Source organism: Danio rerio, chromosome 9 (assembly GCF_049306965.1).
Source record: "Danio rerio strain Tuebingen ecotype United States chromosome 9, GRCz12tu, whole genome shotgun sequence".
NCBI lineage: Eukaryota > Metazoa > Chordata > Actinopteri > Cypriniformes > Danionidae > Danio > Danio rerio.
Window position 1 is genome coordinate 12813528 of NC_133184.1, and position 25424 is coordinate 12838951.

The 25424-nt window shown below is 35.8% G+C and overlaps 1 protein-coding gene across 4 annotated transcripts in view; it reads right to left on the reverse strand.

The window, feature by feature from the left end:
• The window catches only part of myo10l3 (myosin X, like 3), a 151009-nt gene that overhangs the window by 7465 nt on the left and 118120 nt on the right, over nucleotides 1–25424 (reverse strand). For 3 of the 4 annotated variants that reach the window (XM_017357764.3, XM_009304520.4, XM_068223556.1), the window contains 14 exons: nucleotides 24191–24631; nucleotides 24033–24066; nucleotides 21604–22434; nucleotides 13867–13990; nucleotides 13517–13760; nucleotides 11873–11968; nucleotides 11343–11436; nucleotides 11202–11257; nucleotides 9585–9727; nucleotides 7912–8106; nucleotides 7353–7510; nucleotides 3565–3688; nucleotides 2884–3181; nucleotides 612–819 (listed from right to left, as the gene is read on the reverse strand). In XM_017357764.3, coding sequence (XP_017213253.1) covers nucleotides 612–819; nucleotides 2884–3181; nucleotides 3565–3688; nucleotides 7353–7510; nucleotides 7912–8106; nucleotides 9585–9727; nucleotides 11202–11257; nucleotides 11343–11436; nucleotides 11873–11968; nucleotides 13517–13760; nucleotides 13867–13990; nucleotides 21604–22434; nucleotides 24033–24066; nucleotides 24191–24631 — 3046 coding nt within the window. The remainder of the gene's footprint in view (nucleotides 1–611; nucleotides 820–2883; nucleotides 3182–3564; nucleotides 3689–7352; nucleotides 7511–7911; nucleotides 8107–9584; nucleotides 9728–11201; nucleotides 11258–11342; nucleotides 11437–11872; nucleotides 11969–13516; nucleotides 13761–13866; nucleotides 13991–21603; nucleotides 22435–24032; nucleotides 24067–24190; nucleotides 24632–25424) is intronic. The other variant, XM_009304521.4, reaches the window with a different exon arrangement.

Consider the following 25424-nt stretch of genomic DNA (forward strand, 5'->3'; position numbering starts at 1 on the left):
TAGCTTATTTTACAGGTCACATATAGTTAAACAGTCGAGTTTTACCATTATTGACTCCATTCAGCTGATCTCCAGGTCTGCTGGGAGCACTTAGCATAAATCATTGAATTAAACCATTAGCATCTCACTCCAAAAAAAAGGAGGTTGTGATCATTTTCTTATTTAAATCTTCACTCTTCAGTTGTTGCATCATGTTCTAAGACTGAAAGAAAATGTCATTTCGCAGCACCTGAAAATTCTCCCTAGCTAGGCAACTAGAAAATAGCCCTGCATAATATTTTGCCTGCTGCAGCCACGGTACTGCATCAATGTTCCTTGATTACTACTCTAGTAAATAGAGGAGAGTCAACTTTTTTTTTAAAATTTTTGAACAACATGCTAATGGTCTAATCTGATTCAGTGATCTATGCTAAGCTTAGCTAAGCTAACCGTGCCTACCTCAAATAGGTAGATCGGCTGAATGGATTAAAAAATGGTACAACTTAACTGTTAAAACTATGGGATGGGGGCTGTAAAATGAGACTATTTCCAAAAAAAGTGGAGTATTCTTTTAAAACTCTTTCATCATTGTATGTTTTGAGTTAAGCTGTGGATTAGATTTTGTTAGTCACCTCTCCTGCTGTAGTGTGAGAGTTGATTGAAATCTTGCAGGATCCTCCACCGTGGCAGTAAACAGTGGTTGTCATCTCACGTCTGTTCAGGAGGGCGATGATCTCCTCTTGTGAAGGCACAAACTCCCGTGCTTTTGTCTTCTTCAGTGAATCACCAATGAACACAGCGAACATCTCAATTTCTGCTCCAGGGAACAACTCCTTTATCCTAAAAACGAATGAGAACAAAAATATTAATGTTATCAAATGCAAAATTATCTGTGCTCAGAATCAGTGTTGTTAGCTAAAACTATGAAATGAAGTTAAAATTAAGATATATTTATCACGTTAAAAATGTAATATTTGTTTAAAATTATCATTAATGATGGCCCATTGCACTCCCCCTCTTATTTTCTCTTTAGATTAGGAATTTTCAGCTGATAATAACTAAAGTTGAAAGAATAAATAAAGATTCAACCCTCTCTAACCTATGTATATTTAGTTATTGATATTATGCTACCATTTAATTGTTAATGTTATTTTTTATATACTTAATTTTATACAACATTTGTTTTTTATTGTGTTCTGTTACTTTATAGTTTGTAAAAAAGAAAAAAGTTTGGCAATGGGAAATGTACATTCTCTTAAGTGAAATCATTCTGCTGTATACTATACTGCTACTATAAATAAAAGTTGTATATATATATATATATATAGGCTTAGTCTTTTTTTAATCCGGGGTCACAGCGGAATGAGCCGCCAACTTAACCAGCAAGTTTTTACGCAGGGGAAGCCACAACCCATTTTATGGGGTATATATGGTTATGAAATAGAAAAAAAAAACATAATGAGGTAAATAACTTTAATCTCATGAAGCAATGCACACTAACATTAAAAATTAAGACCAAATATAAAACTATTTATTTAATATTTTAGTTGTCTCTAAAAAAACAATTATATAAAAACATTTTTGGTGAACATAGGGTTGTTGAGAGTGTACGGAAGTGAACTTCGCTTGTTGCTTTACTTTGTTGTGCACAGCATCATGGGAAAATTTGTTTTTCCTGTACAAATTACGCTTTAAATATGACTGTTTTAAAAATAGCTTAAAATAATGCAAGATTAATGGGATAAATTGATTAACAACTTTTAAGATCTATTAGTTATTGTTAAAAATTAAAGGCATAATTCACCCAAAAATTCAAATTCTGTGATCATCTACTCATCATTTACTTGATCATTTTCATAGCAGTTTTTCCTACGATGAAAGTCAATGGTTTTCAGATTTCTACAAAATATAGTTTTTTGTGTGTGTGTGTGTGTTTAACAGAATAAAGAAATTCATAAAGGTTTGAGCACTGGAATTTTAAGAAATGAATAAAACTCAAATAAATACAATTTAAAAATAAAATAAATAAAAAAATGCTATATGATTAATCCTACAATACTGTTGCTTAGAATGTCATTAGCAAACTCAATGCTTTATCCTGACTTTTATTCTCGCTGTTTCTCAAAATGCATGCTTTTTCGTTCTTGCGTCCTACTGTTCTTGTCTAATGTCATGATTACCCGCCAAAGTTTAATTCAAAACTCAAGACTGCAAGAACAGAGGACACGTGAAAGTGGATGCTTTCTTAATATGGATGTGTTCTTAATGTCGAGGATGCACTGATGCAGACTTGAGAGCAAAACTTGCTCAAGAAGTCCCAGAAGTCATTGCAAAAAAGAAGGTGGGAAGCGCAGCATTTATTTATCTCAGGGGTTTCCCTAAATGAGACGGTTAAAGTAAACCGAAAGAAAATCTTAATAAAGACATAATCACATTAAGGGTGTATATTTGCTCAAATTTGTATATTATTGTTTCATTTGTATTGTGCAACGTGTATTTGTAAGGTTTTTATGCATGTTACATATATTGAAAATGAAAAAAATGACAACAAAGCATTGTATGGATGCTGTAATGTTTAAATAACTCTCCATTAAAAACGCATGCAGGTCACGTGACCATCAGAAAGAACGCAGCATCTTATTCCTCAGAGGACACGTTCTGTGTTTTCGCAGCCTCACGAGTTCATTTTCCAGAGGTAACCTGGCAAGAATGGTCTCCACAAGAACACAAGTACATTCTCTGCAATCTTGCAGTTGAGAAACAGCCTTTGTCATTTACAGTTTTCATCCACCCATGACAAAGCCAGGATGTGTAACTAACATCCCCATTGTTATGTTTGAAAGCGGATGCACCAGAAAATCTTTATTTAACAAGCATATGAATTTTCAAGTAGTAAAAGGGCACCTTTTGAGGTGGAATCTGAGGTATCTGAGGATGCCGCGGCTGGGCAGGAAGGTGCAGCTCATACAGGTGAGCAGATGCCAGTGTGCGCGGTTGGCAGGGCTGTTGGGCTGAGGCACGTGATTGGTCTGTTTGATCAGCTGACAGTAGACTTCATCTCTGAGCGCCCGCAGATCTTGACAGGTCTGTAGGATGCCTTGAATAATGGGCATCGGATCAGACACGGCTTCCATCTCTTGTAATGAGTTGAAGATCTTGACTGCCTCATCCTGCAGGCTGGTGTAGCCTTTCTCTTTTTGCACTGCAGGAAGCAGGACAGGGAGAAGAGACAGATGGAGAAAAAGATGAAATTCATCACTCCACCAATCCCAATCCAACAACTTAAATACGAATAAAAAAACAGTGAACATTTCAATTGTATGTTGTTAAAATAATACATACTTCAATTAATTAAATGCTAAACATGTTTGATTGGGTCATCATGGACCTGGTTGTGTATACATGATGATGATGATTATCTCACTTGCTAAATTAATTATAATTATCATATATGCTTTATCTTTGTCTATAGCTTAGTTATAACTTTGAACTTACAGCAAGAACACTGACTGTGTTTAACCAATAACGTTTAACACTCATTAAAGAGCAAACATGGGAGCAGATGAGGGTAAAATGGAGGCTCACAGTTGATGTTGACTTCTCCGTATGGCAGGGGCAGCAGGGGCGAGTGCAGCGGGTGCTGTGTGTATCTCAGGATGGGGTTCCTCCAGTACATCTGCTCCACAGCCTCCACATTCAGACTGCTCTCCTGCACAACCACCAAAACAATCACTGCATTAGGGCATTTATACACTCACATACAGTAGCACAATACACATCCACCGATCTCTGGAGAGGAAACACAGCACACAAATAAAGACCAAAAAACAAGCTTTGATGTTTTTACATTGCATGAAAAAGTAATGCCTGAGAAACTAAGAGAATAAAATACCTCCTTGACCCATTTATCGCCTTTTTCTTTACTAGCTGATTAACCCTCAACTATCCAGGGGTGCGTTTCCCAAACAACAACGTAAATTGCAGCTGAACTATCATAGTACGATGCTTTGTTTGAGAAAAGAACGATGTATTGACGAGTGTTTTCCAAAGCTCTTTACAGGGTGGAGTAACAACTGTTATAGAGAAAAACCCTATAATTTCTTTGTGCAAATTATGTTGTTTTACACAAACACGCATTTAAAAAAAATTCAATATTAGTTTTGATAAAAACATGCACTCGCTTTCCATATTAACTGAAATATAAGTAAATGGCACATATAGGGCCTGTGTTTCCTTTGCTAATATTATTGAGAACATTACATATTCTATTCTAAATAAACATAAAATCACTTACAAAAGCTAACGCGTATTTTAATATCATATATAAATCATATAAATAAATAAATAAATAAATATTGAGGCAATTTATTTAAAAATGAAATTTTATATTTATTAGGCAATGAAAAAAGTCCTACTTTAATAATAATATTAATAATATAAATAATAATAATTATTATTATTAAAATAGGTTATTGTTTATCTATTTGAATTGTATTTATTTTAAAAGTCTACTTTTACAGGTTCACACATGCAAACCACTGCAGAAATGTTCTAACCAACAGGCCCATGTCATATAGATATTTAATAAATAACCTTTAATACATGAATAAATTAAAAACATTAGCGTATGCTATGTTTTTTTCGTTTTCACAAGCTTTGGAGACGTAACATAAATTCCACTTTTAAATAACAGGTCACCTATAGCTTTCATCATGAGGTTGTGTTCAAAATGACATCAATGTTTTCAAAGTGCACTGCGAAGGGAGTGTAATTGTAAACATGAAGTACGCTAAAACAGAACTGTAAAATACTTTGAAAGCAAATTACAACTAAGAATGATGCCTTTAATGCTTTTTTTATTTTAAATCATTCCAAGTTTAAATGTTGGAACATTCTAAATAGGGGGAGTAACTGGGAATAGAACACAGCCAGGAACAACCACACAGCCATGTTTCTAACCACAGCTTCAGAGGTGTAGTTGCAAGTGCACAAGTTTGCAAAGAGTTTGCAACTGTTCGTTTGAACGATGGATTTGGGAAACAGCAAATAAACAAACTATATTTGTAACGACAGAACTTGCGACCTTAGTTGGCTAACAATGGTTTTGGGATACATACCCCTGATGAATGCAGAATCAGAATCAGGATTTTTCTCAACATTGTTTCCTCACTTACAAGTTTAACAATAAAATGAATGCTTTTCACTTTACATTTATATAGCGCAATACAATTTAATTTTTACTTGATTAGACCTTTGCTTACAAGCATTCTTCCCTTAAAAGGAGTTTTTGATTTATTATGCTTTTTTTTTTTTTTTGGCAAAATAAGTCTCTTTATAGGTGTCCTGAATGTGTCTTGGACACCTGTCAAAAAGTTAAAAATACCCCATATAAATGATTATAGCAGGCTGTAGAGTGGAAGCAAAATCACGTTTTTCTGTGCCACGTTGAATGCAAATGAGCTGCTGCTAATGACCCCTAATTTTAGAAGGGAAAACCTTTATATGCTGTCCCAAATACTCTCAAAACACAACATCAGATTGATTTTAAGAAAGCCATGACATGTGTTTAAAGACCATGGTTATAGTTAGACCCTAACCCTGTGCAACTGGGCAGGCTCATTGGACTAATGAACTTCTGCCTACACTTTTGAGAAACTTTGCTCCAGGTAAGTTTTATTGCATTTTTCAGATGACAAATTCTACTCTGCAAAATTACATTTTTGCTAACCCAAATATGATACTTAGGGTTCGTTTGTTGTATGTTTGAGATACACATTCTCCTTTTACACAACCACATGATGGAGGGGCTTGTCATACAGATGTCACAGTGAACCACTGACCTAAACCCAACCAATAGAGCTTTCAAAATCAAACGTAAGAGTAAAGTGCTTTTATCTGTTTTGTGGAACTTTGCTTCACCAGACTCAAGTACTCTTCATCAAAACACAATACCATACAAAGTGAGCTATTGACCAAAATCACTATGCCAGAAAGGTTGATTATATGAAATGGGAGGCAAACACATTCCATTACAAAGTACACAATTTTTGGTATTTATTTGGTGTTGTACAAAAAAATCAACCCAGGCTCATTCTGAAAACATAGTCCCTAGGATGTTTCTGGAGACCGCGAAATACATCCCGGGAGGTCCGTATGGCTTCATTTCATTTTTTTTAAGCGAACGCTAAAGGGGCGGTATGACGCTGTTCCCTTTCCCGCTTACCCGCTGACCGCTTACCTCCATGGGGAGGGCTTTCCCCCCACAACCAGTTTGTCCAGTCAGCTCATCGTATACGTCGGCAGACTTCAGATGCAGAGAGGAGGAGCTGACCACGGCGACCGGGATTGAGTCCAGGGAAGAGCAGTCATAGAAATCAGGTAAGACAAAAACAGAATCCAAAAAATAAAGTGAACGAGTTCATAACAGGGTGAGAACTCAGTGAAATCCGAAAACGTGGTAAAAAAATCAGACGAGGGCTTTTTTTTTCTTAGACGGCTTTTCTAAATTGTTGCTCGGGTTAAGGGGAAGTGAGCGGGTGGGCGGGTCAATCGGTAAAATTGGTTTGGTTTAGGGAAGGAGGAGGGTGGGTCAGCCGACTGGCCGGTCGCACAGTCAATCATTCAGTCAGTCAGACAGCGGCCTCTGGTGGGTTTCTGCGAGAAGAGATACATTCGAGATACGAAAAAGCGCACACAGCGGCCTCTCACGGATTTGCAGAAAAAAAAAACTGCAAAAATATGTACCTCCCGGGACGTGTTTCGCGTTCTCCAGAAACGTCCACGGGACTACGTTTTCAGAATGAACCTGGGTTGCAAAAAATTCATGATAATAATTCTTTGTTCTTCGATAATATGATTTTGGAAACTACCATTTGTGTAAAAATGAACAAAAGTGGTAGTGTAGCATTCATTTAACCTAGTCATTTTACCTTATGATAAAGTAAGTGTTTGTGGTTTCACAAAGAATATGCTGAAGCATATATTTCCAATGAGCCTTGTGCTTGAAAAAGACTGTCATTGTTTTTTTTTATCTTCATGTTATTCCAAACCCAGAAGAATTTTGGTATTCTTCGTAATAAAAATGATGCAACTGAACAGTTCTTAATCACTCCAGGAAAACACACCGCAAATGTAGAACTGAAGCACCCAGATATAATGAAACGAACCCAGAATGAAATGAAAAAAGGAAGAGAAAACAGCACACAGAGCACTCATCAATGTACCTCACTTAACACTACAGTTTTTGACTCTGAGGGACTGCCGGGGCTCAAGCGGTATCGGCTTCAACAACTGAAACATGATTATCAAGATGATGAAAAACCTTCCTCCACACGGGACCATAAATGTGATTAGACACTGTATAGTAAACACACCTTGATATCTCGGATGAGTTGCTGGGTCGGTGTTTCAATGGGAACTTTGTTGTCAATGGCCACCTGAATGGCTGAAGCCCACCTCATGGCTTCGTTCAGTAGTTTGGTGTAGAGACGGTAAGAATGCTTTCTTCCATGAACTATTATGTTCCAGTAACCTGTGGTGAAGCAGAGGCTTTGAAAACTGTCCATTGTTTCACTAAAAAACCTTGGGTCCCACTTGATATTAGGTGGCTTTAACTATTATGTGCTTAAATTGCAATTAATAGTTTGTTACAATGTATTTATTGTGTTTTAAAATTGTACTTATGGTAGATTAAATACCTGCATGTAATTACATCGTTGACTATCTTTAACCTACTCTTAAACCAACCGTTACCAACATAACTGTCCTTAACCCTACCTGTATCCCACCTCAAAGCACCAGAAGTGTTCTGCAATACACTATTAACACTGTAAGAACATTATATTTCTTTTTAAATGTATGTATATAATAGTTAGGGCCACCAAATATAAAGTGGGACCAAACCTTGTTCTTCCTCAAAATAGAATGACTCACCTGTCTCCTTGTAGACTTTCTCATCAGGCTGAACAACCGAGCAAAGGCTGTTGAGCACCAGTGTTCCCAGTTTGGACGCACTGCGCTCTGATGATTTATAATAATCCAGTGAGTTGTTGGTCAGAACAAACCAGCGTTTCTTCAGCTTAAGAGATGTGCTCTTCCCACTGGACTTCATCTCTTTATGCAGCCAGCCTGGTTGAAGGACATAGAAAGGATAATCAATTAAGAATATATACAAAGAAACTTCTCCTGTGTGCATTTTAGTATACATAACAATATTCAAATGCTGATTTAATTAATAGTCAATATTAATATATTAGGTTTTCTTTTTAAAAATGGACAAGGGTCAAAAGGGCGTTCTCAATCCATGATGAAACCATAAAAAACCAAAAGAGATTAATTGTTTAAGGACCTCTTATATGCAAACGTACAGTACACACTCACTTGCTTTAAATGTTATTACTCGATTGAATGGGTGTTATCAGTGGTTATCAGCTGATAGATATGGGCCAGTAGGGGCCTTCTGCGCCTCATCCATCCACAAAGGTTAATCAGCTATACTAATAGAGAAGACTCCAGATCTGTTTTTACATTACTGTGACGGTTGGGTTTAGTGTTGGGGTAAGGGTAGACCTTAATAAAATACAATTAATGGAAATTTAATAATTAGAATAAATAATTCTCGTTAACTTCTGGCTGCAGCCATATGTGATCTACAGCTGATTAACCATGTTAATGGTTGAATGATAACTGATAACAGCATTTGGAGTCTACTAGTAGGTGCAGAAGGCTCCTACTGGCCCAAATCTATCAGCTGATAACCACTGACAACATTTGAATCGGCGGATACACTAATCTTTGAATATCTTTTGTTTGTTAGTTGATTTTTTTGTCTTGCTTCTAGTGCAATCTAAAAATTATTAAATCAAGAAACGTTTTCTAGACAAGGAAAACTTTTTTGTTTTAAGAAATAATAGGTGTGTTTTAAGAAATAAAAGAGAGTTTTTAAAGTAATGTCAACAGGGTAAGCAAAATAACAAGAGTAAAAAAGTTTTTTTTTTTTGCAGTGTAAAAACAATACTTTTGTACATTTCAAAAAACTGTTCAAATAAAGTTTAAAATGCATTTTATTTATGTTACTCAAAGCTGAATTGTCATCACAATTACTCCAGTTTTCATTGTAAATCTTTCAGATATCAGTCAAATGTTAATAATTTAGTATGTTATATGCAGCGAATGCCCTTCCAGCTGCAACCCATCACTGGGAATCACATACACCCTCACACTCATATCGATCAATTTTAGCATACCAAATTCATCTGTACCAGATGTCTTTGGACTTGTGGGGGAAACCGGAGTACCCAGAGGAAACCCACGTGAAAAAAGGAAGAACATGCAAACTCCACACAGAAATGCCAACTGACTCAGACGTTGCTGTGAGGCGAACGTGCTACCCACTGCGCCACCGCTTTGCCCAAATAAATATTGTGCAGCATTAAAATGTCTTTGCTATCACTTTTGATTAATTAAATGCATCAATGCTGAATCAAAGCATCTATTCTTTATCAAACAAAAATATTGATCCCAAACTTTTAAACAGTACCATAAATAATCGTTTTTAGAATGCTTGAAAATGATGCAGTAAGTACATCTTTATATGACTGACTCACCTCTCACTATGAACTCCTGGCCGTCTATTCTGGAGTCTCCTTTAGGCTTCTGCAGGAGGCCGATCCAGTGGTGCATTTCCTCCGGCGTGTCAGTGTTGCAATGTATCACACGATTAGCAGTGATTATGACAAATGAGTTTGGCCTTAAAGAAAACAAATGTTGTGAGTACAGCACTGCGCAATCATTAAATCACAGAGTATCAAAACAAAAGACATTGTTCCCATGTGTTTTGATGGAACTAATAAATGTAGCTATTTATCTGAAATTCAATGCACAAAGCATAGAGGACATTAACAATATGAACGTTAACAAAACATAATTCTTAAACATTGTTAATGCTAATGTTTTGATGTCAGAAAAGTTAAAAAATTAGCATCTGATCTCTTATTAATCAGTGTCACGAATGTGTCGCATCATAGTAGAGGACCAAAAAAATTGGTCAGAATGATGTGGCGCACACCAGATGATTGGTAGTCATCCCCAACACAGTATACGAGAAAATAATGATCAATTCTTGTGTTTATTGTTGTTCATGAATCAACATGTCACCCTATAGAGTGTCAAATAGATTCTAAAATAATTTGGATGGTATTGTGTAATTTGTGCACAGCATAACAGTTAATGAATGCTGTAAAATCAACAAAATCTCACGGCAATTGGTAACTTTGTGATTTAGTTGCTAATTTGTATGAATTCGTAAGATCTAATTCGTACAGTTTAGTACGATTTGCTCATCTCCCAATGATGATTGGGTTTAGGAGTGGGGTTAGGTGCCAGGCCTCCTTTTAAAATCGTACAATTTTGTACAACTGAACTTGTACGAATTCGTATGAATTAGCCACTAAACTTACTAAACGTAAAATACTTATGTTTTTTTCGTGAGATCAGGCTGGTAAAACATAAACTTAAATATTACTTCATCCATTAACTAATGCTAAAAATGAGACCTTGTAAAGAGAGCTTTACAAATGAGACCTTACCATAAAGTGTTATAAATAGTATAACATATTTGAAATGTTATGTTTCTAAAATAATGCTTGAAGTTCACACAAAAATAAACATTTCTGCATTGGGCCAGAGGAAGCATAAAAGGCCTGGGTGTGGCAGACTGGAGAAGGGCCTGCTGAGAGCACATGGTCTTTAGATCTTACTTTCAGTGTTTGGTGGCCAAAGTTTCTGATTTTGTTCATATAATATCAGTTTTAGGATCAAATCAGCTCTATAATAAACAGCAACAAATGAAAACTTGTCGTTCCATTTACTATCTCTAAGGAAGCCGCTAAACCCCTCAGCAGATCCAAGATGTGACTAATATGAAATTTTGATTAAGGATAGTCACAACACACTCTACTAGAGGCGTTCTAAATGTTTATTAATTTCTTTCCTCCGTTGAACTCAATTTTCTGAAGAATGTTGAAAAATAGTACAATCATATTTTTTTGTTCCTACTGTGGATGAGAATTTTTGTTTCCAAAATTCTCCAAATTAAATGTCTTCCGTTGTGTTCGACAAAAGAAAGAAACCTAAACATGTTTGAAAAAGTGTGTAGCAAGTAAATGATGACATTTCAATTCTGGGTCAAGTGTTCCTTTAACATTCCTGATGTAATGTATTACCTGTCTGGGTTGTCAGAGGCACATACAGAGTCGATAAGCCCAACATCCAGTGTTCCCTAAGGTTAAACATTACATAAAAATGTCATGTAAAAATGCAAAAGTTTGTTGAAAGTGATTTCTACAGCTAGTTTGAACACTTACGACTGCATTTTTAGGGTTGGCCTGCTCATGCTGCATCTGCAGAAGCTGGTCTGGAGTGGCGCTGTGAACACGGCTCAACACATTGAACCAGCCACTGCAATACAAACATCAAGGACAGGAAATATCAGACCCGGTTCATTTATTAAAGGTATAGTTCACCCAAAATAGTCACCCTTTTATATACTGGACCTCAAAAAAGCTATTTTAAAGAAACTATTGACATTCATAGTAGGAAAAACAAAGAGTAAGGAAGTTAATGGTTACGGATTTCCAGCTTTCATCAGATTATCTTTTGCATTTAACAGACAGAATAACATCTGAGTCAAATCAAGAGTGAGTAAATGATTTGGGTGAACTTATTCCTTTAATGAACAATTGAGTTATGAAATATCAGACCTTATTAAATTATGTTAATGTATTAATCAACAAAAAAGTTACATAAGCCACCACAAGAGGGCGCAATTTATGAAGGTCAACTACATTGAATAAACTCACAACAGCACTAAAATACACGCAGACTTGCACCTTACCTAGCATCCTCAGGAGATTCTGCATAGATCTGGTAGGTCCTGTCTTCAGTTACAATATTCAGTGCATTTTCCTTCTCATGGTTATCCACAATTTCCCTGTGTGAATCATCACAGACCATCAGTATTTGAATGTTTCGAGGACGAATGTAAACCAAAATATGGAAACAGTGGTAACATTTTATTTTTTAAAGACATACCACGGACTACAGGAAACTGCATGAAACCAAAATCTTTTTAGGGTATTAGTATACAGCAGGGAAAAAAAGTAGTCAGGTGATTGTTTGGGCCATTCTACAGCTTGATTTTCTTGATTTACAGCTTGATCATTTGAGAGCTTTGGAACATTGTCTTGCTGAAAGATCTTCATCATCCTGCTAATTAAGATGTTGGACTGAAACAGCTAATATTAATTTAGAATGAGGAAGGGCTGAATAACTACTGGGAGATTTCAGCTGCTGTCTGGGCTTTCCTTGCCTTCATACACTTCTGTTGAACACAAAGAATGTTAGAAAACCAGCAGCCATTGACATACATAGTACATAGTAAAAATATAACCCAAGTCGATGGCTGCTGTTTTCTAACATTATTCAAGATATATTACAAACTTTTATTTTGGATGTATTGAACTTGTAAGTACATTGTTATAACATTGTAATTACATCTGAGACGTAATACGTAATTACAAACTGTTATTGTGCAATTACTGTGTCATTACATTGTAACTACTATGTTTATACATTGTAATAACATTGTAGTTACATCCAAAATAATATTTATAAATATAAATGTTTCTTTGTATGTTGCATGTATAGTATTTGGTTACTTATAGTTGTATACGTAAATATACACAGTACAAATGTAATCACAAGCTTTATTAATATTTCATTACATTGTAATTACATTGCTTGTACATTGTATTTACATCCAAGATAATATTTATAACTTAAATGTTTCTTTGTGTATTTCATGTACAGTATTTATGTATATAATTATGTATTGTGTAAATATATGCAATACATATGTAATTACTATGTAGTTACATTAGAATTACTATGTAATAACATTGTAATAACATTGATAGTATTGTAAATGTTTCTTTTTATATATTTTATGAATTTGTGTTATATAGCTATATACATATGCACAGTATACATGTGATATGTAATAAACTATTATCTTGGATGTAACTACTTTGTTGTTACATTGTAATTACACTGTTATGACATTGTAAATAAAGCTAAGATTATATAGTTTGGCTGTGTAAAGTAGCTTTTCTATCAACCCTAACCAATCTATCAATACTCTATTGAAAGTACATGTATTTACTAATGAATAAACAGTAGCTATGTTTCCATTTAAAGGTGGAATACTGGCATACTGGAACTTGTTTATTTAAAGGGTTTCCATCGTAGTTTATGTGCATTTTTTTTCTTATCAAATAAAACATTTATCCTACATTCAATTTATGTGCATCTTGGCATTCCATTAACCATTTTTTATGTGCATATGCAAAATGTGCATAAAAATATGTGGATGGAAACACAGCTAATGTCACCAATGAACCAGTACAATGTAATCTGAACTTTGTTAATTGGTCTTGTATGTACTGTTGAAAACAGTAAACCCAACATCTGTAGTTCTTACTTGGCTGCTCGTATGTCAATGGTTCCCTTCAGTTTCTCCTCGCTGTCATTCTCGAAATACATGAGTTTGGAGTCACGAAGGACAAACCAGCGCATCTTCCAGTTCCTCCGGGACAGAGTAGACATTCCTCCACCTTTCTTGTAGAGCCAGCCTGACTTAAGAGAGTCCTGCTTCGCCCTGAACCACATGAAGGTCTCGTCTTTCAAAACACACCAGCGCCTGCGCCACGGGATCATCAGCCCACCTTAAAGATGAGAAGCAGTGACATGTTAATCTTTTAATTCAGGCTAACCATTATTATATTCAGTTTCAGAGATGTAGGCATAAATTGAATAATAAGAAATGCTCACTTTTCATGTACAGGTAGCTGTGGAAATAAGGAGGCCCACTTCCATTTAGCAGATGCACTCTACCATTGGACACTTCCTCATCCGTGTCCACGTATCCGTCATTCTCATCATTACTGTCAATAAACTGTGGGAAGAAAAGAAAAGTGGATGTCAAAGAAGAGCAGCCAAATGTGTAACTCTACTTGTGAGTTGTTTTTTCAGCAAGTGTAAGCTAATATTCGACTGCAGAAGATTTCTATTTTAAACCAACTGTTATTTTTAACTTCCCACTTTTCATTCAGTAATACTGTGTACACAGACATATTAACAGCAAATTAGAATTTTAACAGCAAATCAGGAAATTAGAATGATTTCTAATGGCCCATGTGATGCTGAAGACTGAAGTAATCATGCTGAAAAGTGCAACAACAATTACAATATTAATGTTTTTTTTAACAATTAAATGCTGTGAGTATGGGACACTCGTAAATGAAACAAAAAAAAACTGCAGTCAGCAATTATCAAGGTTCAAGCACCTAGACATGTGTGGTTATAGACTTATAATCAGTGATAAATAAATCAATAGAGATACAGCATTTAATGGGTGAACTTAATTGACAAATTTTGCAAATCATGATCCAAATATTGGTTTAGTAAATAGGCTGAACCTGGCTTTTTTGTATTATTGGCCATAAACATATTGTAAATCGCCCAATTATAGCTAATTATAGCTGTCCTAATGTAACTGTTTCACTTTTTAGAATGATTTCTGAAGGTCATGTAAAGCAGAAGACTGAATTAATCATGCTAATAAATCACATTTTAAAATGTATTTTTTTTTTTTTTAGAAAATAGTTATTTAAAGTGCGATAATAATTAAAAATATTAACATTTTAATTATTAAGGTTCAAGCACCTGTGTGATTATAAGAGGTCAGAGATTTATAACGAAACAACATCAACACATTAGTCGGTCCCACTTTATATTAAGTGGCCTTAACTAATATGTACTTACACAGGATTTAATTTTAAGTTTGTTACAATGTACTTATTGTGTAAATACATGTATTTATTTTATTGTGTACTTATGCTTGATTAAATACCTGTATGTAATTAAATCTGTAATTAACTTCTGTGATTACATTTTTAAATACACTGCTGACCATTCACTACAGCTTAACCCACCCTTAAACCTACCCACACCACCAAACCTGTCCATAACCCAACCCCTATCCCAACTCAAGAGCACCACAAGTGTTCTCAAATACATTATAAACACAGTAAGTACATTGTATTTATTTTTTGATGCAAGTACTTAGTAGTTAAGGACACTTAATATAAAGTGGGACCCATTATTCATATAGATACAGCAATTTCCCTTTTACTACAGATGAAGCACAACCTATGGGTGAACTTAATTTACTAATTTTGTAAGTTATTATCAGAATACTAGTTTAGTAAATAGGCAAAATTTTTATTTTTTGCCACAAAAATTTTGTAAATCCCCCCAAAATAGCTGTCCATATTTAAATGTTTGCTAATTGCTCATCTAGTCTCTACAGAACTAGCAACACTGGTTTGGTTGCGGTTAAATGAAAAACCTTTGACTTGGACAGTAAGATCTAACATATGATAAGAATACCTTGTGTATGCAAGCAACATAGCATGCTATCTAGACATAAATCTCGACAAAGAGCTCTAGGAGCATAAGCTGAAGCTGCACATTTTGGCTTGCTGTAACAAACTTGAACCCGAAATTATATATTTTTTCCACATAGCTTTTGATATTCAGTATAAACTATTTATACACTTGTTTATATCTGACCTGCTAGAGATATCTAGAATGTTCTAGAAATAAAATACTTTAAAAATATCCCAAAAGTTCACCCACAGTTGTGATTGTATTCAATGCATGTGTTTCCTCATCTTTAGTCTAATTTTTCTCATTATATAAGGTATATATTAGTATCTCTGATGAACAATTTAACAATTAATAGCCATTTAGCACTTTTAATTGCTGTAGAAAGTCGAAAATTTTAAGTTTCTGTAATGATGTGCTTGGTGATCCCTAAAAATCCTATCAATTACCAAAGAGTTTCAGCATTTCACACATGAACTCCTAAAAAAAAAAAAAAAAAAAAAAAATCATACCCCAGGCCCAAACAAACAAACAGTGTATATTTCTACTAATGTCTTCTTTCCTGAACAAATCTACACCCTAGGGCACTTAGTGAAACGCAGATGTCCTATCGCAGCAAACACAGTCTAATCCATCTATTTAATAAAAACAAAAGGAGAACGGCATCCATAAATGTCCTCCTATTGTTAACTGTCTTGTCAAGTTTCATATTACACCCAAACATAAGTCGAATCAGGTTTCTGGGTTCAAATATTCCGCGAGAGTCAACAATCAAGCTGTTGCAGGACTGTGTTTGGAGCAGGTGTGACAGGCATTGGCTAATCGCTGCATATTCTGAGAAATCCCTGAGAAACTAAGACAAATATAGATATATATCACATCATATGCACCTGATCCCACTCAATCTTCTCTAGGGAACACAGATCCAAAGCATTTTGCATTTATTTTGGCATTACAGCAAGTTCCACAAAGGATTAGGACAAAGTGCTGAGTGTTTTTGTGTTTCGCTTGAGGCAATACCTGATCATAGTAGCCTGACAGTGAACTGTATAAACGAGACAAAAATGCATTTTCCTTGCATGCCACATGCCTTACATGTTCACACTGAGGCAACAAGGCAACTAGAAGTCATTTATTTTGAATGAGAGGTGACGTTAGTGACAGAGACCGTTGAAGATGCCAGAGAGATTAGCAGAGTTCAACTTTATGCAAATGTTTAGTGACTACTAATAGAAAATACTGACAGCGAGACGTGCTCGATCTGCCAGCTGATATTGAAATTGAGAATAAGCCATACAATCAACAATGGATGAGTCTGAAGGTCATCTAGCTGGCCATACTGGTTAAGACTAAAGGAGATGTTTTTAGATGGATTTCTATGAAGCTTTTGATGTGGTGACAATGTGATGAAACCATAAACATGCTCATATGTTGTTTCTAAAATAAGGCCCTTTAAAGCACTGCTTATATTGCGATCCAAGTAATGATTTTGTAACAAAATGAACTGACTTGATATAAAATATCAAAACCTACTGTTTTTTATAATCTCCAGACTGCAGTTTGCTTGTCGGCTGCTTTCTGGATATTAAACGATGGCAAATCTTTAAAAATTAAACTGAAAAAACAAAACTTAAATCGTTTAATCTGCTGCTTTCAGATCTACAAAAGTTCATAAAGCAGTGGTGAAAAATCTAGGCATTTTATTTGATTCTGATTTTAAATTTGACAAGCAAATACATTCTTTTTTTAAGCTGAGACCTACAACAAAAATGATGTCCTTTCTGTCTTTCAATGATTTTCAATGAGCACAGTTATTCATGCTTTTATTGTTTCACGCCTAAACTACTTTTTATGTGGGAGCTAGCCAGAAAACTTTGGCTTGGTTACAGTCAGTGCAAAATGCAGCATCAAGATTGCTGACTGGCACTCGAAAACATGGCCTCATTTCTCATTTCGCTATATTTAGAATGAAATATAAACTTTTATGGTTTGTTTTTAAGCTTTAAAAACAGACGGCATGGATCCAAAATGTTTGGTAAAACTGGTAAACAGATATTCTTCTCTTAGGTCCTTGAGATTTTCTAATCAGTTACTTTTGGTGGTTCTAAAAATCAAATGTAAACTTAAAGGTGATTATGTGTTTTCAGTTGCTGCTCCTAAAATCTGGAATGCACTGCCTATCTGCTTAGTTCATTTCAATTTTTAAGGCCCAGCTAAAAGTAATTTATTATTGCTTGCTTTTAATCAAACAAAGTTTTAAATCATTTGTTGGTGATGAATGTAGATTTAGTCATAGGTATAACCATTCATTCATTTCCTTGTCGGCTTTATCCCTTTATTAATCCGGGGTCGCCACAGCGGAATGAACCGCCAACTTATCCAGCAAATTTTTACGCAGCGGATGCCCTTCCAGCCGCAACCCATCTCTGGGAAATAGGTATAACCAAAAGTACAAAAATATGCAAAAGGCAAATTGGTCAGATTTTAACCGATTCTGCTTATCCTAAATCTGAATGTGGTTTTTCAAAATAATGGTAATTTGTTAACAAATTATTACAAATAATAAATTTGATACAAAACTTTTTTAGAAAATCTGATTTGACAAACAAATTATAGTGTTTAAACAACCTTCTTTGAACAAATATTGATTAAATAACACATCTAACTAAAATAAATAATAGCAACAACATAAGCTGTGCATACTTTCATTTATTTCTTAATTCAGAAAGACAATTTTTAAAACAAATCTACATTCTTGTGATATTTAACAATTTAAAGATCAATGGCTTCAGCCACAATTAATTAACCGATTGTTTAGAATTTATTAATTACGTTGAGAGATTGTGAGATCTGCCCAATATGTTTTAACTAAATTATTAATATAAAAAAATCTATGATTTTAAGAAAGTATAGATATCAAATTAGTAGCTTCTGAGTATCAATAAATCAGTACCTCAGCATTGATGCACACATCCCTAATCTGTAGAGTGTTTTTAGATACCTTCCTCCACCCCAGCTCCACCTGTGTATAGATCTGCTATGGGATTTTGTGTATGTTATGTTTGCAGCAGCAGTGTGTTATATTCTGAGACAGCATGTTTGTGAATATACTGCCAGTAGCAAGTCTCATTACTTGCTCTGCACCAATAATCAAAGCAGCATCAGCATAGCAAATCCATGCCGCCAAGCCAAACACATCCGCATTGCCATATTCACTACTATCCTAATTCCAAAAGAACTTTGGCAACATCATTAAGATGCATTAAAAACCTACCTACAAAGCTATAGTACAATTCAAAGTTTTAGGCACATGTGTAAAAATGCTGTAAAATGAGGATGCTTTCAAAATGAATGCATAAATAATATAATAATAATGTGAATAATTTCTTACATTTTATATAGCACCATTCTAGACACTCAAAGCGCTTTACACATAGGGGGAGTCTCTTCATCCACCACCTGTGTGCAGCATACACCTGAATGACACGACAGCAGCTATATTGCGCCAGACCGCACACCACACCAATTGATTGGTGGAGAGGTGACAGAGTGATGAAGCAAATTATGATATGGGGATGGCTAGGAAGTCATGATGGACAGAGGCCAGTGGGAAAATTTGACCAGGATGCCAGGGTTAAAACCTAACTCTTTTCGAAGTATATCCTGGGAGTCAGGACCTCGGTCTAAGCCCTGCTTACTTTCAGTGGGGCACCATGGTAGAGTTGCAGAGAGCTGGCTGCCGGCAATACATTTTATTTGTCAATTAACTTAAATTACCTAAATCAAATCAACATTTGGTATGACCACACTTTGCATTTAAAACACTTGCTACACTTGCCCATAGTTTTTCAGGTAGCTTTGCAGGTAGGTTTTGAAAGATTATGTGCATTTTAGTTCAATTGCATTTACATTGAATGAACTCTTATGTGATCGATTCTGTGTGTGTTGGGGTGACCTTTGCCTCAACCATCACAATCTGATAGATGTGAACTAAATTACCCTTTTGTCATGGGTGTGAACCCAAACGACAGCTGAAACATCTGATAAGAGGGTCCTGCTGAGCCTCGTAAACACAGAATGGTTTGTTTGATGCTAGTATAACCTACTGTCTCACAGACAGTACTTGAAGTTAAGTTAACATCACCACTGAGGAACTGCACTATTGATCATCTTCAATAAGTCTTCTCCCTGTAAGAACTTTGGTCAGCTTACTTATTTTATGTATTAGAGTAATCTAGTACATTGGCGAGTAAATCAAGCCAAATACAGCAAAATGTAGCAGTTTTGTGAAGCATCTTAGAGATGTTCCCTAAGTTCTTCTGGATTTAGTTTGTCTCAGTTTGTTCTGCTTCTTCATGTCTGATTATGCCTAGTTCACACTAGAGGATTTTAAGCCTGATTTGAGCCCGATTTGGAAGTTAACGAGCTCGCCAACAGATCGGGCTGTGATCGGGAAGAAATCTGCGCGTGCACGGCGCTCGCCGCTCTTTATGTGTGAACTACTGAACAACGCATCAACGAGGCTCGCTGACGCGTCGCCAACACCTCGCAGACGGAAATCCAACATTCAGCATGCTAAATATTCCGGAGCAGTCGGCCGACTCAACCCCACGTGTGGTCAGATGTAGTGACGAGCTGCAGCCAATGAGAGAGCATATCAGCATGAGCTGAATGCCTGTGTGTTCAGGAGCTCAGCAGAAACATCTGTGATTGGTCAGAATGGGCATCGGTGCACTCGCTTCATTCTGCGTTAACACAGACATGAGAGTAGGCTATATTAACAGTGGAACTAGAATTCTGTAACTATTAGAATTATACTGTTCATTCTGATTGTTCTCATATAAAACACCATACTGTCACAACATATTTACATTCAAAGCTATTATTGAGATATTAAAATTAAGCTTTGAATGTCTGGCATCATATTTAATGACACCATTACCCTAAAAATATCATCTTTTTTGTTTATACAGCCTATAAATATGTAGTTAAGATACTAGAACACGCAAAGGTCTTGGCTTTCATTTTTTTACTTTCAAACAGGATCTATTCGGCACAGAATATGCTGTTTTGAAAGATATCTGAAGTAAATTGATGTTTTTGCCATCAGAAAGTTTTGTTTATGTTAGCATGAAGTTGCTAGGCAAAAAAATGCACACATATTTAAAGTCACAGTGAAAAGTATCAGACATGCATGCAGTCATTTTGACCAATATGGCAATTTAAGGCAGAAATGCTCAGTTCTTTACTGTTTTGTAATAAAAAAAATAACAATGTCAGAAAGAAATACACTGATAGTTAGAAAATGGCAGGGTGTTCTAAATATGTTTTATTTCAAAAAGTTATAAAATTACAAAAATTAAAAACTCTCTGTGTATCTATCCACTGGAACCTTGCAGATGAGTGATTAATCCGCTGATAAATCAGCTGAATTGACGATGTTTTTAAATGCTTTCTCCAAAGCCTGAAACACTGTCAGTGATGTAATGAGCACACAAGCAGCCAATAGTGTTCAGCTTTTTCTGACGACTCCTCCCTCAAAATTTCATTGGCTGTGGTTTGGTAGCTTGAATGAGCTGATGGGGAATGAGTTGTTGTCAGATCATGTAGTGTGTGACCCCCCTCTTGTGGATCATTCACAGAGTGTTGCATAGTGTGAACACCACAGAGATTAAAAGACACAAAGTCAAGTCATGTAGTGTGAACGGCACAGCGATCTGCTGATGTTTACAATCCTGTAGTGTGAACCAGGCTTTAGTAATCAGATCAGATCTCTGTGTGGAGCACTGGCTGTTGCCAGACTCCTTGTGCAGACAATAATCTCACTTTAAAATTGTATTTAATGACAAAAAATGATGTTTGGGAATGTAAATTGATATTTCAAACTGACATGCTACAGAAATGAACAGAAATAACCAACTTTAAACCTTTTTTTGATGAAAATACTAGCAGCCTAAGATGTTTGCACAGTACTGTGCATTTATATGGAGCTTCTGTGTGGGCCTAATAATGGCTTCTAACCTATGGTCTTTTGTGTTCAGCAAAAGAAATAGTTTTCCAATGACATGAGTGTGTTAGTAAATGATGACACAAAAGCAAATCAATACTGCGTTTACTCACCGAGTCTGAGCTTCCCCTGAAGGAGTCTGTGCTGTTATAAGTACATGAAGATCTGCGCAGAACTTCCTCATCAGTAAGATGTCCATCGTTTGTGCTTCCAGCATCTCCACAACTCCCCAGTGCCTCCTCGAACTCCTCTTGGTCATAATCCGACTCTGTGTCGGGCAGAATGCTGAAGCTGGTTTCCTCCTCCGGCAGCAAGATCTCCGTCTTCCTGGGGCTTTTATACACCACTTCAAAGTCAACTCTGCTTGAAATCAGCGTTGGTGGAGGAGGCGGTGGAGCTGTGGGTGGAGGTGGAGGGATGTCTGAGAGTCTGTTGTGTTTGATGGATGAACTGGACTTGGGTCGCTCCATCCGTGCAGGTGAAGATGTGCCAACCGGACCTTCCGCAAAAGCAGGAGGTGGAGGAGGTAGACTGGAGAGAACCTCCTTATCAAGAGGCACAGCAGCCAGTGGAGGGAAGTCTGGGAGCGGGATACACTCGTCCTCCGCATGAAAACCTTCATCCACCTCTTCCTCGGCCAGAGGAGCGGTGGTTTCAGAAGGATCGTGAAGATTTTCCTCACTGGACAGCGACTGCTCCAAACCTCCAAAGTCCAGCATTTCCAGGAACTCGGTGGCCACGCGTGAAGCCTCTTTCTCCAGCCGGTAGATCTCGGCGTCCCTCTTCTGGCGCAGCTCGTCTCTAGAGCTGTCGTTCAGGAGAGAAACCCCTTCGTCTCTCTGTTTCTGCAGCCGCTCGATCTCTCGCTCCAGCCGCAGGATCTCCTCCATCTGACGACTCTCCTCCTCGGACGAGTACTGGCACAGGCTATGGGACACGTCCTTCTGGGAAAATGAGAAAGCGTAAGCTGATTCTGTCTATTCAGCACTTTCAATGGTCCAAAGAAAGTTTCATGCTGTAGCATGCAAAATGGATGATTCATGGGATTCTTTTTAGTATTATGTAAACATCATGGCACATAAGTGTGGATATCATTCTATTATGTGGGTCGTGAAATAAGTAAGTTTGAAAAACTGCCATATCAGGAAAAGTTTCAATTTAATGACCTAAAATATCATGCAGTGTGGCTACTATGGAAAATAAATAATATGTATTCCTTAAACTGTAAATAAATCTGAGTGTAGATGTTTAAATATCAAAATATTTTTTAAAGAAAATGTTAAGTTAATAAAGCTTTTACAGTATTGTTTTATATTTTATAATTCATATATCCATGTGTTTGAGAGTTTGGGAGTTTGTGCAAGCATCAAACTAAATTTATTATAGGGGTTTTATAAACACAGAAAACTAATAAATGCAGCTATTTTTGTGAAAAAAATTAACATAAAAATGTAACATACATTTAAGCAATTAAATTTATTAAATAAATTTTCTTTTACATATTTAAACGCTTAAAAAATTGTTCACATTAAAGTTTAAATATTTAAAGAACTTCTTGCTGACAAATAGGTAAAACTTACTGGATTAAAAGACAGTGGCAAAGTATAAATATATAAATGACATTTAATTTGTATTTTGAGGTTGCACTGTGCTTACTGTCGCTTAAAAAAGTTTATATCAGCATATCTAAATATGGCTATCAATATTATGTATTATATATAGAGTTAAAGTCAGAATTATTAACCCCTCTTCAATTTTTTTTTCTTTTTTAAATATTTCTCAAATGATATTTAACAGAGCAAGAATTTTTTTACAGTATGTCTGATAATATTTTTTCTTCTGGAGAAAGTTTTATTTGTTTTATTTCGGCTAGCAGTTATTTTAAAAGCAGTTTTTAATTTTTTTAAAAAACATTTTAAGGTCAAAATTATTAGCCCCTTTAAGCTATTTTTTTCCGACAATCTACAGAACAAACCATCGTTAAACATTAACTTGCCTAATTACCCTAACCTGCCTAGTTAACCTAATTAGCCTAGTTAAGCCTTTAAATTTAACTTTAAGCTGCGTGAATGTGTTTTAAAAAATATAGAGTAAAATATTATTTAGTCATCATGTCAGTTGTTAGACATAAGTTACTAAAACTAATATGCTTAGAAATGTGTTGAGAAAATCTTCTCTCCGTTAAACAGAAATTGGGGAAAAAAATACAGGGGGTCTAATAATTCTGACTTCAACTGTAAATTAAAATATTGTTACACTGAATGCAATTTTAGTGTGTCTACTGTAAACCAAAGTAGAATTGCACTATAGCAGGCTCAGAGAAAAAAAAAAACATTCTGATGAAAATGTTACATAATAAAATATACAGAAAATATTAGGTTTTTAATAGGATTCTTTTGCTTTACATCACAAGGCCATGGCATTACCAACAAGACATTTTAGCAAGTTAACAGAAAATAAGGACAACACGTTACATAAACCTTTTCAGATTAGAAATCTCTCTCATAGGAACATCAAATAAAACGTTAAACAGAACTAATACCTTGTGGTTGTGATGGTTTTTCCCCACTAGGCTCCTAATATGAGGCAAAAGAGGAGAGAATCCTTTTAGAAAGAGATTAAGCACAGTCCCGCAGCTGATGCAGATTTTAGTTGACCTAAATTAAAAGTCAAACATTTGCCCATCAGATTACGCTTTACCTGCTGTGCCCTGCCTCTCTGTCCTCCAATATCTGCTTGCTCTTGAGCTCCTCTTGCCTCCTCTTCAGCTCTTCCTCCTCCTGCTGGAGCCGCAAAGTCTCCTGTTCCTCCTCTCTTCTCTTCTTCTCCTCTTCTAGAAGCCTCAGTCTCTCCTCCTCTTTCCTCCTTTCTTCCTCTTGTCTTTGTTTCTCCTCCTGGAGTCTCCTCAGCTCCTCCTGGCGTCTCCTCTCCTCTTCTTCTCTTCTGATCCTCTCCTCCTCTTCTCTCCTCTGTTTCTCCTCCAGAAGCTGCCGGTAGAGCTGACGAGCGATCTGCCCACGCAGGTGCTTCTGGAGGACCACGGCGGCTGAGCGGAAACGAAGAAATGCTTGTCTCCAGAAGTAAGCGCGGTAGTTCTTTTGGATTGTGACGGTGCTGCTCTGAACTCTTTTATAGTGTTTTCTGGGAAGAAAAGAGTTATGACATTAGAAAGCAAGTCCTTGGGGCTTTTCATTAATGATTGGTTTGCAGGAATCTTACAGTCGTTCTGAGCAAATTATAGCAATTACTCAACTAATATGTTGTTATTATTACAATAAGAAAACCACTCAAAAGCAATTAGCCACATAGTTCAAAATAGCCACAGTCTCAGACACAAATATATTATGACAATAAATAAACACGCACCTACAGCTTTTAACATAGTTACCAAAAAAATGCTGCACTTTTAATAATTTTCCAATTACTTCTTTCACAATCAATTGCATGAGCTTTTTTTTCTTTGTCCATATATACTTGACCATAGACCTTCCTCTCAAATAAGTGGTTAATAGTGGACAAAAGAGACAGATTAAAACACCAGGTGTAAATAGCAATAAGTCTCCCCCATATTAAATTTCTTAATCTTCACATCATGTTTAAACAGGGCCATAGACTCAAAGCAGAAAACCTCACACCTGACCTGCAATGCTGAACTGAGTGTCTGTACAGTATGTGTGTGCACTGTACAGTATGTGTTCACTTAATTGTGTAAACAAAATGATGCTTTAGAGATTCTTGTAAAGCCCAAAAACCAAAACAACATTTTAATATAGAATTTAAACTTAATAATTGGTCATATTTTGATGTCAATTTGATTGAGTAAGGCATTGAATTAACCTGCTGAAGATATCTTTCTCATAAAGCTTTAAAGGAATACTTTAATTTTATTTTTAATAGGTTCATTTTATTTCCTCTAAAGTAAAACAGTTGAGTT